Source organism: Dioscorea cayenensis, chromosome 2 (genome assembly GCF_009730915.1).
Source record: "Dioscorea cayenensis subsp. rotundata cultivar TDr96_F1 chromosome 2, TDr96_F1_v2_PseudoChromosome.rev07_lg8_w22 25.fasta, whole genome shotgun sequence".
In the NCBI taxonomy this organism is placed as follows: domain Eukaryota; kingdom Viridiplantae; phylum Streptophyta; class Magnoliopsida; order Dioscoreales; family Dioscoreaceae; genus Dioscorea; species Dioscorea cayenensis.
In genome coordinates this window covers 21622900-21641212 of record NC_052472.1, presented here as the reverse complement: position 1 = coordinate 21641212, position 18313 = coordinate 21622900, and the positions used below count along the sequence as shown (strand labels likewise).

The following is an 18313-nucleotide window of genomic DNA, read 5'->3' as shown; positions in this document are numbered from 1 at the left end:
ACACCTATATCTTCCTCGTGAGTGGTCATATATAAATTAATCCGGTCGAAAAATAATAATAATAATAATAATAATAATAATAATAATAATAATAATAAAAATTCTTGAAAATAATAACATTTATTTAAAATTAATAATATTGAACATGCAGGCCTGCTCCAGCTAGACTATCATGATCATCCAAACAAGTACTCCAAGGTGGCCGCTTGTAACATCAAATTAAAAAAAAAATAATTATTATTAAAAACTATAAAAAGGCCATGAGCGAAGCCAGGTGACACATCTCTCAGTTAACCACAGACTCTCTTCTCTGAGGAATAAACACAAACACCTCCCGTGCAACACCAATGGAGGACCTTCTAGCCTTCGACAGCGCCATGGACATCGGCGGTAGAATCTCGTTGGCGATGACGCTGAAGGCCTTGATCGAGCTGGACGTGCTGGAGGTCATGGCGGCAGCGGGACCCGGCGCGTGGCTCTCACCGGAAGAGATCGCGTCAAAGATCCAAACCAGCAACCCGGACGCCCACAAGGTGCTCGACAGAATGCTTCGGTACTTGGCCGCGCACAAAGTGATGACTTGCGAGGTGGTGGTGGGAGAGGGGGATGGGAAGAGCAAGAGGCGCTATGGATTGGACCCGGTTAGCAAGTTCTTCACTAAGGATGAGGATGGAGTCTCTATGGCTCCACTCTTGCTCATGCAGCTCTCCAACGGCTGGATTTATACATGGTATAACCTATTTACTTAATTAATTAATTTTATTTTACTTACATTTTTTTTTAGAATAAACTAAGGTTCAAATGAGTGAAGTGAAAACATATATAAATTATTTTTAAAATTATGATATATATATATATATATAGGCCGAGCCATCTACGAACACTTTTGTGATGAACTGTTGGATCGATCGTCATCCAACCACGTTCAATAGTTATGCAGATTCATATAATGAACAGTGCACATGATAGATATATATATATAGGTCGAGCCATCTACGAAACACGCTTGTTATGTGTTTCGTTATTATTATACGTCCCCAATTCATTATTAATGGACTGTTGTTTTTTATAATTATTTTTTTATATATCATTTATGTCGATCTTTTTTATTATAATAGATCGTGGTTTATCTATTTTTTTTTAAAAAAAAACTTTTGAATGTTTAAATATTTTTCAAAAACAACATAATTTTATTATATTTATATTTTGTAACATTGAATTAACTATTTCAATAACTAAAATTATATTTTGATTTTTGATAAATAGTTTTAAGAAAAGTAAAGATAATTGAGACAAAACTTCTTATTTATTTATTTATCTAATAATAGAAGCAGGCTAATTAAAAATGAGAGTTCTACTTGGATTCTATACATGCAGGGCAAATATGAAGCATGTAGTGTCAGATGGGATTGTCCCATTTGTGAAGACTCATGGAATGACATTCTATGAGCATGTGGGCAAAAACCCTCATATCGGTGAGATGTTCAATAAAGCCATGTTCAACCTTACCACTGTACTCATTAAGAAGATACTTGAAACTTACAATGGATTTGAGAGCATTAATGTGCTTGTGGATGTGGGTGGTGGCCATGGTGCTATTCTTTCCCTCATATTATCCAAGTACCCACACATCAAAGCTATCAACTTTGATTTACCTCATGTTGTCTCCGAAGCAAAACCCATTCAAGGTTAATCTAGATCTTATTTAACTGGTAGTTAATTATATATATACATATACATATACATATGTATATGTTTATATAAACCATGCATGGATTTACATTAAAAATTGGTTGTGATTGTTTGCATGCAGGAGTGGAATTTGTAGGGGGTGATATGTTTGAAAGTGTTCCTAGTGGTGATGCCATAATTCTAAAGGTTTGTTGGTTAGTTTTTATACGTTAAAAAGTAAAAGTAAACAATTAAAAAAATGGGCCTGGTTATAATGAGAGTTTTGCTTGTAGGACGTACTTCATAATTGGAGCGATGCAGAATGTGTGAAGATATTGAAAAACTGTTGGAAGGCGTTACCAGATAATGGAAAAATAATTATCATAGAACATGTTATTCCTAGAAATATTGATGAAGCAAAGAGCGCCTTTGATTATGACGTCGTTATGTTGACTCTCTTGGCTAAGGGGAAAGAGAGAACTGAGAATGAATACCAATTTCTTGTTAAGAAAAGTGGGTTTTCCAAGTTCAAATTTATGTGCAATATTTATAGTTTTTCAGTCATAGTAATCTATAAATAAATGCAATTTGTAACTTGCTATATATCATAGTTTTTATGTAATCCTTTTCTACCTGTTTTAATTTTTGATTTATCTATGTATTTGGTTTTACTTGAACCATCTATCAAGTAATATTGTAGTCATTTTACATAATTAAAAATGGCAGATTCCTTTATATCTCCAATAAATTAATTATAAATTTAGATGCCACACAATATCTAATACAATTAAATCCAACTACTCGTTTATCAGAGTAAATTGACAACTAAATTTCTTATTTTTCACTCTTATAGTGTGACTTTTCGGTTACATGTTGGTATTTCCTTATTATTGTTAATTAAATTTTGAATACTCAGCTAAAATATTATAAATAATTATTTTTTACTAAAACAAAATAGGCTGATTATTTAATAAATTTAGCACAACGTGAACTTCAACATCTCTTGTAATAATATAATCATTATTAAATAAGAAAAAAACTGGTAAAAGTAATATTTTTGAGGTAACAACTCCCCATTTTTCCTTAATTTTATGTACAAATTTCTAAGTTATAATTATCAAAATAATTTTTCTATTATAATTGTTATCATTTCAATGCCGAATTTATCTAATTTAGAAATTCCTATCCACACACTAACAAGCATTGCTCTCACTATTGAAATTTGCTTATGTCGTCCTTTAAATATTAAAAAGTTTATTTAAAAAAAGAAAAAGGGAAAAGTGAATACATATAAATGATGCCTCACATTCTATCAATTGAAAGGCACATGGTAGAGTTCGTGATGGCTCAACATTACAACATACCATATTTTCTAGAGATCTTAAGGGGTGTTTGTTTTGGTGGATTTGAAAGTCATTATAGTTGGAATTATGTGATTTATCCAAATCAGGTGTTTGAATTGGTTTGTCGGATTTAAAAAAGATATTAGATTTTGAAGTGTTTATTAAATGGTTTTGGGTGAATTTGGAACTACACCCAAATTGGCCGTAATTCCAAATTCATGATTTGGAACTCCAACAAGTTCATCTCGTGAGGCTATGAACAAAAGGTGACTGAACCCTCATCACACTCCTTTCCCATTTTCTCAACTTCAGCATCAAGCCCCTTCTTCATCACACCCCTTTCCATTTTTCCAACTTCAATGTGAGGCTATAGATCCACTCCTGTGCTTCAACGAACCCCTGACCTCCGACCTCTAACCTCCGAGCTCCATGCTCTGACTTTCGGCACTCCTTACTGCAAAGATCATGGATCTCCATTGCTATTAAAGGTTAGGTTTAAAAAAACTGAAATCATTATTGATTTGAAAAAGTATAATGTGGAAACCAAACTCCTGCAATTAAAGCATCATTATTACAGAAGTTTGATCATCATGATCATCATCTTCTTTGTTCTTGTTCTTCTTGTTGTTGTTTAATGATATATGTTTGGAGGAAATTTCTCAGACATGCATGGCATACTCAATGTCTGTTTTTTTTTTTTTATCAAAATAAGCAGTTAGGCCACTAAGAAATGCAAGAATGTGCACAAGTCTCAGCGGAGCAAGTGAGGGCAGGATCCACACACACATGTGGGCACTGAAACTACCCACACATAACCATTACTCACACTCTAAAAAATGTGCCTTCAGGGTTCTAACAAGTACTCAGTTATCAATATATCACTTGGTCATTGATCAAGGTTTGTGTTTTGGGCTCCAAAGACACAAACATGATCAAGGGGCACAGAAGCAGTTCCCTAGTCAAGGATTTATCATGCAAATGGGTCAAGAGTTGGGGATTAATTAGGAAACAAACTTGAGGCCTTTAGAACATATTTGAAGAATAAAAATTTCAAAGATGGTTTGCTAAAAAACCACAAGGATGGTGATCATGATCATGTGGTCGGGAAGGTGAAGTTTTGAGCTCGTGTAACTTAATTAACTCCAATGCCCAAACTATATGAGGAAGATGAACATGAATCATAGTATCATATGCTACCAACCCACTCACACTATTGCATAATTCAATCACAAGAAAAAAAATTCAATATATAGTTCTAGAGACCAGGAAAAAGAGCCGAATATGATGAATGATACCCAAAAGGAGGGATATGGAGGATGATGAGGAAGAAATAGATTAACGTGGCAATGGAGTTCTGGTTTTCGGAGGAAACAGATGGAGGAGGAGCCATTGTGTTGGATTTGTATCCATTGTTTTGGATCCGAATCAAGTTTATATTTTATTTTTTTAATAATATTTTTGAATATTAAAAAGGTAATGCCAATAAATTTTAACATAAGAATAATGCCCGTTATAGAGTGGATTAAGATTTTTAAAATTAGAAAAATAAGGAGACTAAAAAAACAACAATTATAATAGGACTAAATTAACTGATTTTTGATAATAAAGGAACATTCAATATTACACCTACTTTCTACTCTAATTAAGCATTTTAAAATTATTATATTAAAAAAAAAAGTTGTAAAATATTTTTTTAAAAATAGTTAAACATTTGTTGTTAATTAAAAGGAAAAACATTTGCAGCTTTTGATAATTTTAAAAAAAAAGTAAAGCAACTTCCAAGTCCCTTGAATTTTCTTGATCGCAACAACTGTGGGTAAAAATTTTAGGAGGTCACTGTACTATGGCTGTCTTCCACTTTACTCACTGAATTTTAATTAGTTTTTTTTCAATCATTCTTCATTGATTTTCTTTCATTGGGAGGTCACCCATGAGATTTCGATGAATTTTTGCTAAGCTGGTCATTGGAATTACACGTAATCCATTAAATTAAAGATATTTAAACCATGCTAGCTTGAACACTTCACCAAGGTAACATGGAAATACACATTAGCAGCCATGTAAGCTATTTACTCCAAGTCATCCGACTACTTTCTCTTTCCTTGAGAAACACCACACCCATCCCGATTCTTCACCGTCCGAGACTAGGGATTATTAACCGGCAAGCCCCTCCTTCATTGGCAAGATCATCCTTCACCGGTGGGGTAGCGAGCACGGAAAGGTGGAAGGAGGAAGCGACCAAGGCACTACAATAACCGAGTTCCACTTGATAGAGCGTGAGAGAGAGAGAGAGAGAGAGAGAGAGAGAGAAGAGAAGATTATCCCAGCATCATCGGCAGCATCATTCGACCAAAGGAGCGAGAGGAGAGAATATCATTTCACAGCCTTAGGATTTTTTGGCTACGGGCAAGAGCAAGCTTCAGTAAAGATTGTGAACCATGGATGGGTCTTGGCACATAAGACGTGTGAATAATGAAAGGCCGGAGTATTGTAAGCCTTGTTTTGATATCATTCCTACATTTTTTTTTGTTAGGTACATTTTAGGGGTTAGGTTAATGTTAAAATTAAAATTTCATCGACTGTAGAAAGAATCAGCTTGTGTGCTTACATTTTAGCTTTTTTTTTTTAGCGAGAGAGAGGTTAATGTCATGATCTTATATATTTATTTATTTACTATTTCATGTTTGCTCTCTCATCTGTGTATTTAATTTATTTTTATATATGACCAATTTAGAACTTGTGAAGATTACATGATGGATTTAATGGCATTGTTTGAAACTTGTGAGTATGGTTTCAAATTGAATGTTAAAAGTTTCTTTTGTCAGCAAGAGGTTAATGCTATGTATCCTCTCTTATCTGTTGATGGTCTGTGAAGACTATATGATGTAATATAATTCCATGCTTGTGATTATGGATTGCAACTGAATGTTAAAATTAAGATTTCATTGACTATACAAATAATCAACCTGTGTTTACTTGGAACTAATAACCTGCATCTATATAGGCAGAGAATTTTAATGATGGTGGGTTGTTTGATAATTGATGGGTTGCTTGTCCCCAAGAACAAATTATGGCTTGTTTGATAATTGATTTAGGTTGATAATAGAAAAAATGGTAAGTTCACAGTATCTTTTTAATTTCTTGTTTGAGATTAACTTTTGTAAGATGTAAAGGGTTTGCAAGTGTTGGAGTCATACATGTCTTTATTTGTCATATTTGACCATGTTTGATTTATTTTAAATGTTTTTTTTTAATTTTTTTCTCAGGTTTGTAAATGTTTATTTGTTTTTCCCCATGTTGCACAGTTCAACTATTGCATGAAACTCAATAAAATGCTTGTCCTGCACATAGATTGCATTCATATAGATTTCGTGTCATACAACAAACCTAATTTATGCATAACTTCCATTTTTACAGTGTCCATTACCGAGTACTTCACAATACAGATGTATTATGGTTTAGGTTATGCTGAGAATTGGAATGCCATGAAATTTGGAGGTTATGTAGACTTTTGTAATAGTGACTTTATATCCAAATTAGAACTCATACAGATGGCTAAGGAGATGAAATTAGAAGTGGAAGGTTGCAATTTTTGGTGGAGGGAAACAAAGAATGCAGGGGTAAGGATGGTAGAAATGAAGTCTGATTCAGATGTGATTAAAATGGCGAAGAGTGTTGGCACCAGTAGGAGTATAAATGTAAATGTGAAGGTGACTAATATAGATGGTCCTAGCTGTGGGGCTGGTAGTCAAGGTTATGTAAATAACATTGTTGAGGAAGCACCAGAACAACAATTATTAAGCCATGTGGATGAAGAACAAGAAGATGTTGGCATAGAAGATGAAGTAGAGGAGGACATTGGAGAAACACTAGAACAACCAGGACAAAATAAAAGAGTCCATGTAGATGAAAGAGAAGAAATTGTTGGCATAAGAGATGAAGTAGATGAGGAAAAAGGAACAATGAAGATGGAAGTGATGATGTAAGTGACATCCATGACTCTGAGTATAGCTTCCACGGTGAAGGGGAAGAGCCTGAAGTTGCTATGAATGAAAATAAAATACCTAGGACAAGTATGGGTCAAATGGAAGAAAATAGCATAGACATTGATGATGATGATGATGATGATGATGATGATGATGATGATGAGGATGTCCACTCTGAATATGCTGAATCAAATGAGTTAAGTCATGTTCATCCACGGATGAAGATTAAATGGGGCCAGCTAGGCCTAGGTACAGTGAATTCAAAGAAGACATAGACAAGAAGAACCCACAGTTCAAGATTGCCATAAAATTTACAAGTTTCAAATAGTTCAAAGAAGCACTGAAGAATTATGGAAAAAAAACAAGTGTGTGCTGAATTTTAGGCCAAACGATGAAAAAAGATGCAAAGCTTACTGTAAAAAAAACTGTCCCTTTTATCTGTGGGCATCACCAATGTCTAAGAACAAAAATACCATACAAATTAAGTCAGTAAACTTGAAGCATGAATGTACCAAAGATCACAACATTAGGCATGTTAGTGCTCAATGGATATCACAATATTACATTGATTAGTTCAAGGCAGATCCAAGTTGGAAACTCGCTGGTATCATGCAAGCTGTGAGGACTAACCAAGAGGCTGACATCAATAGGTTGAAAGCATGGAGGATAAAAAATATTGTAATGAGGTATGGAACTTGTCTTTTGTGGGTTTTTAATGACAGATTAGTTACCCATCAATTTGGGTCTTCTTTTTTTAATGGATGATGGATAACTGATCAAATTTTTTTGGTTGTTTTGATTACTTTTTTAAGCACACACAAATGTGTAGCTTATATGACTACAGATTAGAGTTTCTTAGAACACATCCTAGTTCAACAGTGAAGTTCAGATGCAATGAGGGTGTGTTCGAGGCCATGTATATGTGCTTGTTCCTGCTTAGGGTAGGGTTCCTACACTACAAGAAAATTAACCTTTTGCGACCAAATATTTGAGACGACTCCGAGCAACCCTTGCAAAATGTATTTTATGCTACCAATATAATTTGTAGTCGAAAAAGCTTTAAGCTTTTGCTATGACAATCAAAGTCATCGCAAAACCTATAAGCATTTGCGACTATCACTTTCTTTGGTCGCAAATACTATGTTTTTTAGCAACCAAGAACAATATCCATCGGAAAAAGTATGAGTTTTTGCGACCAAACAAAATTCCCTCGCAAAAACAATGTGTTTTTGCAACCAACCAAAATTCCGTCGGAAAAACTAAGATATTTTGCGACCAACAATAATGCCCTCGCAACAACAATGAGCTTTTGCAACCAATATTGATGGTCGTCGCAAATACTATAAGCTTCTGTAATGACAATTAACATCCTTACAAAACCTTTAAGCATTTGCGACTACCACTTTTTTGGTTGCACATACTATAAGATTGTGAGATCAATTGTCATACTGGTCACAAATACTATGTTATTTTGCAAACAACAATAATGCAAGTTGGAAAGACAATGAGGTTTTCCGACCAACCATAATATGCCCTCACAAAACTATGAGCTCATCGTCAACAACGTTGATTGTCAATGGCAAAAACTATGAGCTTTTGACGCAATCGCAAAAATTGTGAGATTTGGCAACAATATAATTGTCACATTACAAAAAAACTTTGAACTTTTTGACACAATCACCAAGATTATCAGCTAAAAATATGAATTTTCTGACCACCAATAATGGAATCACAAAACATGCAGCAAACATGGCTAACATCGATGCAATAATAATTATAATAGTAATAATAATAATAATGATGATGATTTATCTTAAAATTTTGTAATGATTAATAAATCTCCATGTTAATACTTGATGCAAAAATCAACTCTCCATAAGAGTTTTTCGTACTATAGCTATAATTAGTTCATAGAAGATAGTTTATTTTTTTTTCATATTTTAAGAGTAACTATAAAGATCATAAAAGCACAACAATATAAATTAAACAAATTATGGAATTATAAAAATAATTTAAACATATTTATATAATACACAAGAAGAGATTTTAACTTTTAAAACACTTATAATTCCTTTTCTCCACAGTACTTCCTCATGATTAATATAACAAAAAAAAGCCCATATATCTAAAAACCATAGTATTTCCTTTATCTTTACTTTTAGTTTTTGTTATATTACATTAAATCCTATTAGATCTAAAAAAAGTGGAATAACTTATTGTTGAGCTTTTAATTCGTTTTGTGGTATGATCTTTTAACTTAAACAATAATTCCATCAATAATTTTTTTCAACATATACTTAAATTTTATAAAATCTTACACAAATATCGAAGATGAAGCATACTAAAATTTGTTCGAATATTACTAATTTCACAAAACAAAATTATTATTTCCTTAAAAAAATTAAAAATAATTTAAAAAATCATTTTTTCTCAATTCATATAAAAGATTATAATAACTACTAGTAATAAAATGGATATCTTGTGAATAATGATTCACATTAACAAACTTATATATTATATTGCATCATAAGACATATAAAATATACCCAAATTCCACAGCCCAATGTGATGGCCTAAACTGCATAACATCCTAGTCCTAGGCCTGGTCCAAACTTTAAATAGATAAATAAATAAATAAATCTTAATGAAATTTAAAATAAATCAAAATATTTATTAAAAAAAGAATCAAAATAAAACAGTAAACAAATCAATTAGGTTCAACCAAATCAATTATTTATTTATTTTTATAAATAAATAATTTAAATTAATTATAAAAAACTTAAAAATTTAATATTTTTATTTGGGTTTATTCATTTAAAATTATGAAAATATTACAAAAAAATACAATATTACAATAAAAATAGAGAATAAGAAAATTTCCTTCTTTCTGTTGTATATATATTTTTTAAATTAAATTATTTTTCTTTTTATAGTATTTGAAAGAGAGTATAGAAATTTTTATATTATAAGGGTGAAATTATAAAATACCATTACAAGTTAATATTTTTTATCTTGAGAAAGGAAATCACTTTGGCTTTATCCCTAATCTTCTCACCAACCACATGGGCATGACTGGCATTGTTGTTCCGACCCCTTGCTCGACGTGGGTTGGTGTATCTTGCCGTGGAGGTCGTGTTGTCTCTCGTGATAGTCTCCGACCTTCGACGGACTCGACTTGGTCGGGCGTAACCCCGACTTTCGCCATGGATGGGTCGCAGCAACCTCATTGTCTTGAGTCTCTCCGGGTTTCTTCTCCGTTCTTGTTCTCTCCGCTCGCGCCATCACCGGGAGATATCCCTTCGAGCCTCTCCCAGCTTTCCAATCTCCGGGTCTCTCTCAGGTATTTAACTTCATAACCAATTACTTGATCAACACTTGTTCTTATTATTTTTTGGATTTTTTTATTATATATATATATATATATATATTAAAAGACCGTGAGATAATATGGATAAAAGACACTGCATTTAATTGTTTGTTTTTAAATTGTTTTTATTTTTTATATAGATATAAATCAATGCAGTTTATGATTCCAAGGCCTGAAAATTTATAGAGACCAAATTATCAGTGAAATAATTATCTCTCTTGTTTCAATTTTCACATTTTATAGAAGTGATATGTTTTTTATTTCCTCACTTATCACCATTTCTCTTGAAATCAACGCCATGTAAATTAATGAGAAGACAAATTCAAAGTAATGGTTTGTCTAATATATATATATATATATATATAAATTTCCTTACTCTGTTTTATGATTAATATAGTCTCTGAGGCTTGGTGTGGTGGCTCCCCACGAGAAAAACTGTATTTAATTAATCAAATCTATTAATTAATTAAATTATTCCAGAAAAAACTTACTTTTATGTTGTATTTATATATATCTCTAATATAATTTTTTAATAAAATATATCTAATATTAAAGATAAGATAACATTAATTATTTTAAAATATTAATTTAAATTTCAGCATATAAGTACTTTTATCTACATCCAAACTAATTAGTCATGATTCGACTAAGACTCTAAACCGTAATACATCCTATTATATTAAATATATATATATTTTTTTCATCACAAATTTTGGTCATCGATCTAGTATGTTTGGCATCTAAAGAGGATTGAAGCAGAGATGAACCAACGAGGATTTCCAGAAACAGAATCGTCGGCAAATCCAAAGACGACGACGACCAACACCATCACTTCCGAGGGGGGTTTCGAATGCAGCATATGCTTAGACTTGCCACAAGATCCAGTGGTGACCCGGTGCGGACACCTCTTTTGCTGGCCGTGCCTTCACCGATGGCTTCATGAGGGCCTGGGCCATTGCCACAACAAGAAGAAGATCTCCGAGTGCCCTCTTTTGATATTTGATGGTTGGTGGTGATTTTTATTTTTTTAATTATTTAATAATTCTTTGCTTACCTCATCAAAACATTATTATTCATTTGATATTTTTTATCGCTTTACAAATTTATGATGCGTGTTTGGTCCGACACAAGTAAATATCTTCTGCGTTTTGATTTTGAGATTGAATTTTAGATTTGAAATATTTCTATGTCGCTTAGGAACAAAAAGTTATCACTATCGGAGATTGATTTTACCAAAGATCTTATTTTTTTCGAGTGGATGAAGGTTTCAATTATTTATATATTTATTTCATTAAAATACTCATTTTTTTAAGTTAAAAACCCAATTTTACAAACAAGTAAACAAATATATATGCATATATTTTTTTTTAAAAAAAAATCAAAGAATTCACGCCCCCAAAATATATGAAAAATAAAAATAAAAACACACACTAAAACAGTAAATTACACTGAAAGCTCCAACCACTTGTTTGTATTAGCTTGTTTCTACAATATTATGCATGGTTTCTTTCCATTCTTTTTGTTCTCTTTCTGTTTTTTTTTTCTTATATATATATATATATATATATATATATATATTATATTTTTGCTAGGGTATTGTTTGATTTAAAGAAAAGAAAAGGAGATCTATTGCCAAATAGGTTGGAACCTTTGCTTCTCCTTTTGTGTTCTACCTATGATTTGAATAATAGACGACAAGCGCCCTTTTTAGATGAATATAACGTATGCGAACAAGATCGAAATCCGGATGTCATGATGTATGCAGTATGAGAATAGTATAAGAATCCCGGGTGAACAGTGCGATGAACGTACTGTCGGGGAGGAATTTGAATCAATGACCTCCCTCTTATATTTTGGTGTCATACCATTGGACTATCCATTTCTCTTTCATGAAAGTCTTTCTCTATAGAAAGTTCTAGTTTGCAGCTTCATATTATATATATATATATATATATATATATATATATATATATATATATATATATGAGTACAAGTTTATATGCTCACCAAATTTTGATTGGAAAATCACAAAAATGGAAGAAGATATGTATCAATAATATGAAGCTATATATGGTGACAGTTGTACATGCATTTATCCTAGAGTACGTGCATATATACGTATAAGTAGGCTCTTTATATTCCTTGTTAATTCCATTGATATGTACCTAACTACAAAATCTCAAAAAGATCATGTTCAAATTATAGTTAATGTAATTTATGTTTTTATGGCATGTGTATTTGATTTATTATAACATTGTAATAGGACTTATGTATTTTTTTCTATTGATTATTTTGTTTAATGTTATCTTATTTTATTTTGAAGGGTGACACTAATGGACTTAGAGATTTGAGTATTAATTCTCATGAAAATATAACAAAGGAATCTGGAAATATTAATGCAAAAGACAACAATGACAATAGCTTCGAGGAAGATTGCGAAAGAAGTGATGAAACTCATGATGACGATGGCGATAATGATGAAGATGGTGATGAAGACGATGACAATGGTGATGGCGACGATGATGAAGAAGATGATGATTGAAAATTTTTACTTTTTTGAACATGTTTAGTTTGCATTAAATCGATATCTTAAATTCTTATTGACTCAATGTTTAATTTTTAGATTTTCATAACACTTTAATTTCTTAGATTTTGGCCTATCATTGAATTTTTGTTTTTAATTAAGTAAATGTTCAATAGCAATGGAGTTGATGTTGTGTATGATTATTTTATAAAATTCAGATTCTATTGTAATACAGGCGCATAAAAAACAGGGTAGATGTTGCCGAATTTTACAAAAAAAAAATATTTGCGACGGACATAATTTGGTTGCAAATTATACATGCAAGGCGCTTAATTTGTTGAAAATAATACCCATTTGCAACGGTTAGAATCGAGTAGCAAATAATACCCATTTGCAACGGTTACAATCGAGTCGCAAATAATACCCATCATTTCGTAGCACATACAACATTTTGCGACGCCCATCTCGTCGTTGCAAATAATAGTCATTTGCGACCACCACATTTGGTCGCCAATAATATGCTTTTGCAACGGCCTAATACCGATGCAAAAAAATAGTCGTCGCCATGTTCGTCGCATTGTCAATGTTTTTGCCATGAAACATCTTATTTTTTGCGACGGCCTTTCCCCGTCGCAATATGTATCATTTGCGAGGGTGCGTTGCAAAAGGTATCTTTTGCGATGGAAGCAGATACGACGGCGTGCGACGGTGAAATGCCGTCGCAAAAGAGCATTTGCGACGGCAATTAATATTTTGCGACGGCAATGTGTCATTGCAAAAGGTCAATTTTCTTGTAGTGCTAGCAGGATGCAGGCATGTTCTATCTATTGATGACTGCTTTCTAAAGGGGCATTATGGGGGCAGTTGTTGACAACAGTTGGCATAGATTCAAATGATTGCATCTTTCCAACAGCATGGGAGGTGGTCAACAAGGAGAATTACCAGCACTAGTTATGGTTTCTAGAGCTATTGGGTGAAGACTTGGAAATATCTAACTCTCACCATTGGGCTTTCATGAATGATCGATAGAAAGTAATTTAAAACAACATCATTTCATTTATTGCAATATATGCATGTATTTACCTTCTTTATTCATGCCTATCTAGCTTTATGTTTCCATCATATTCAGTATACATCATGTGTACTAGATATGAATTTAGTTAGTGACTGACATGTGGTTATGTTGTTCATGAATTTATTTTTTTCCACTTAATCTGCCCCTTAATATGTTTGCTGGTGAATGGTAAATCTAAAAACAAAACTGACCTTAAAGGGCCTCCAAAATGCAATTGAAGAGAATTGTTCCCATATAGTGAACATAGGTTCTGTATGATGGATTTGCATACTAATTTCAGGTTAAAATTTAGAGGCAAAGCTCTTAAGGATCAGTTGTGGTCTTGTGCTAGGTCCAATTACATTCCTACATTTAACCAAGCTATGGACACTTTCAAAGTTATGTTACCATATGCACACTGGTTTATGAAAAACATTGATCTTGTTCATTGGAGTAGGTCACACTTTAAGTCAACATTTAATTGTGACATGTTACTCAACAACCTATGTGAGTGCTTCAACAGCATTATTCTTGTGGCTAGAACCAAGAGCATAGTTAGCATGAATGAAAATGATAAGAACACAACTCATGACCAGAATCCAAAAGAGAAGAGATGCAATGAGAAAATGCACAATAGAAAGGATCCAACTGAAGAAGATGCTGGCTTCACAAAGGGAAAAGTCAGTAGAAAAAGGATCACAATCAAATGCAACATCTGTGAGGTTGTAGGACGTACATAACTAGAGATTCCATACAGTGCAGGTAAGTAATGGTTTTTAATGTACTAACAAATTTGATTGAATCTTATTTTTAGTGAATTTTGCTAAATATGAATTGTTTATGTGGACAGAACCAGAGTCATATTAGGGGACACAGGCTGTAGTGAGCTTTTATTACTAACCTCAAACTTGTTATATTAAAGTATTTCTCAAGTGTTAATGAATTAATTATGATGCCTTATTTTTAAATTTGACAGGAATTAGCACCCAACAGGACTCCATGGAGAACATTGATCATCAAGTCTTACATGACCATTTCATTGAGGTATGTACATTATTTAATCTATAACCAGTATTACAAGTTATCATGGTTTAATTCATTGTTAATGACAAGGTTGATCACATGAGGAACAATAGTGAAACTAGGGTTCCATATGGTAGGTCAAGTGTTTCTCAGGAACCACTTTCACAGGTAATTTTGCAAGGTTGGGTGTGACTATTAAAATAATATATATGGTGGCAAGTATTTTACATTTACCTTGTATATCTGAAGGTAATTGATATACCTGTCGACGTTCATGGAAGAGTACCACCTGTAACATAAATGGTACAGGTATTCTGCAAAAATTATTTTCATTGAGTTGTTGGAGAGAATTCCACATAGTTAGCTAAAATTTATTTTTGTTGTGCCATGGAATATTGAAGTCCCTTCATGTACCTATTCAAACTATACCAAGCCCTTCTACTCAAAGGCAGAATCCTCAAGTAGATGAAAATTTATTAGCTCAAGAAAATTCAAAGGTATGTGACAGTCTCTTCACAAAACAATACATCAATGAAAATTTAAAATGTAAAATGTCTACCTTTCTTTTTAACACAACCCAGGGTTACATACCTATTCACAACCTCTCAAATCCACCAACCTCAGACTATAATCCTACTGCGGATGGAACTAAGAAAACTTCATCAGTATCATAGGTTAGCAAAGTTAAAAAAATTCAGAACCCTAACTACCTAGTGTTGTTTAGCAAAGAACTAAGTACCTGATGCTTTTTTGAACATTGCAGGTCAATAGCAAAATTGATCAACCTACCTCCACACATTCACCTCCATCTGCAACAAGAGGACCCGCAAGGCAATATCTATCCAAATCTCAAGCATGGAAGCAGTTTCCAGCAAGACCACCTGTGTTTCGAGGAGCAGTGCTGCAGAAAAATTCTGAAGATAATAGCAAAGGGGGTAGTGGGGAGAAAAGAAGGAAAGTGTGGCTTCCACTAGGTCTTGGAAGTAGTGGGTCTACAAGACCATAAAAAATATCCTCAAAGGAAGTGATGCTTCAAATTTTGTATTTTATTCCAAATTTTTATTGCTGCCTGGGACTAGTGGGACCTTGTCCAATTTGTTTTGTTTAAACTTTATCAGGTTTCCCATGTGAAAACTGGACCATGTAATGAAAGCAACCTGTAGTTCTGCAGCAAAGAAATTCATGTGTGCCTAATCTATGATATGCACACCAATTTTGTATTACTTCTGTGCTTATGACTAAAATGAAAACATTTAAATATTAAGCTCTTTTTTTATTTCTTCATTCAGTGTTATATTGTTTAGTATGTTATGAAAACCAATTGCAGATTTTCATTCAATAAATGGTCAGTTCATTATAACGAAGCTTGTTTAGTGGAAAAAAAGAATCTTCATAAAAAATTAATCAGACGTCTCATAGAATTAATCTACACTATGATATACACCAAAACAAAAAAGAACACTTAAACCAAATAGTGCCATTCTCATTCATGTTTTCTCTCATGTATTCAACTCCCAACAAGATCAACTGTTACCCAAAAAAAAGGGAAAATAAAAGCTAAAACAAAAATGATGTATCCAAGACTAAAGCCTACTCTCCACAATCTTCAGTGAAGCTTGCCCTTGCCCTTGCCCTTGCCGCAGGATGATCTTCTCTTCTCTTTTCTCTCACTCTCGATTGAGTATAACTTAGTTGTTGCAGTGCCCCAGTTGCTTCCTCCTTCCATCTTTTCATGCTTGCTACCCAGCTGGTGAAGGGCGATCTTGCCAATGAAGGAGGGGCTCTCCAGTAAAGAATCCCTAGTCTCGGACGGTGAAGGATCGAGATGGGTATGGGGTCTCTCAAGAAAAGGGAAAGTAACCGGATGGCTTGTAGTAAATAGCTTACATAGCTGCTGATGTGTATTTCCATGTTACCTTGGTGACGTGTCCAAGCCAGGGTGGCTTAAATATCTATAATTTAATGGATGACATGTAATTCTGGTGGCCATCTCAGCAAAAATTCATCAGAATCTCATGGGTGACCTCCCGGTGAAAGAAACTCAATGTAGGATGATTGAAAAGAAACAAATTAAAATTCTGTGAGCAAAGTGGAAAACAACCATAGTACAGTGGCCTCCTAAAATTTTTACTCACCTCTTATCAAGTATTAATGCTTAACAAAGTTACCACTTTACTCCTTTTAATTTCTTTCATCATGCCTAGTGAGCCAACCAGGATTTGTCTAGTCATGTGCAAGCTTTTAGTGACCAAGAGAACTTGAGTAAGCTCACTTTACATTGAGACTCTTAAAGCTTTCTCAACACGAAGAGTTCCTTGGGCCTAGTTTGAGCTACCCAAGACTAGGGTTAACTTGATTTGTCTGCTTCACTAAGCTTGCATGGATGCTAACAAGCTCACTTTGCACTAAGTAGCTCATCAAGGCTTGAACAAGCTCATATTTTGCCTCGAGGAGCTTCTCATGGTTAACTCTCTAAGGCTAGTTTTTTTTTATTTTTACATAAGCGATATATATATATATATATATGCATATATATATATATATTTGAAAAATTGAATAAAACATAATTTATTAAAAGATAGAATAATAGACCATTTGGATGGACTCAATGAATCCCCTTAAGATGGGGTTCATTGCTTACATAAAATCTTTTATGTTTTTTAATGATCTTGTCTCTATTTTTACAAAAGATAGAGCTTATGGCAATACAAGAGGCGATATTGGGGATGACACTGCGCAATATGAACATGAAGCCAACATTAATTTGAAGGAGGATGCGAGCTTCTCTTAGGTACCTCTTGATGATTTTTTCATGGCCACGCAAGAACCCACTGAAATTCCATCATCATCACCCTTGGTGCCAAATAGTAGCACATCAAAGTCATCTACAGGTTGAAAGAGATAAGATCTTGCTATAGACTCGGCGATGGACCAAATTTCAGAAAAATTTCATAGCTTTGTATAAATGGTTGGTCTAAAGTTTAAAACATTGGTTGAAGCTGCAACACGCAACGCTGAATCCGCTGCTCGACGAACATATATTGCAGCTATCAGAGAAGTAGCTCGAATGGAAATAAAAGAGAAGATGAAGTTATTAAGTTCAGTGCTTTTTGATATTGATGGGCTTTCTAATGATGAAGCATTGATGATGTTGCGGGCTTTGGCAAAGGATGAAGTTCAACTCACAGAATTTTGGGTTCTTTCAAAAGATAAGAAGTTGTATTTTTGCCGTATATTTCTATCGACATTGCCACACCATCCATCCAGTGTCTAAATCATCCAGGTAAGGATCTTTAAATTAATGATCAATCAATTATGCACAAGTAGAAAGGATGAATTATTGTA

The 18313-nt window shown here is 33.3% G+C and overlaps 1 protein-coding gene across 1 annotated transcript; it reads left to right on the top strand.

Annotated features, from left to right (window-relative positions):
* The first annotated feature begins 265 nt into the window (after positions 1–265).
* Positions 266–2408, top strand: LOC120278355 (caffeic acid 3-O-methyltransferase-like). The gene is made up of 4 exons (XM_039285186.1): positions 266–730; positions 1378–1688; positions 1814–1878; positions 1965–2408. Exons 1-4 carry the CDS (start codon positions 348–350, stop codon positions 2250–2252), a joined length of 1047 nt encoding a protein of 348 aa, XP_039141120.1. The 5' UTR covers positions 266–347; the 3' UTR covers positions 2253–2408.
* The last annotated feature ends 15905 nt before the right edge of the window (positions 2409–18313 follow it).

Bases quoted from the DNA above. Each gene is read 5' to 3' on its own strand.
- LOC120278355 (XM_039285186.1), top strand. From the start codon at position 348: ATGGAGGACCTTCTAGCCTTCGACAGCGCCATGGACATCGGCGGTAGA. The intron at 731-1,377 runs GTATAACCTATT...CTATACATGCAG, and splicing joins AACGGCTGGATTTATACATG to GGCAAATATGAAGCATGTAG. The intron at 1,689-1,813 runs GTTAATCTAGAT...GTTTGCATGCAG, and splicing joins CGAAGCAAAACCCATTCAAG to GAGTGGAATTTGTAGGGGGT.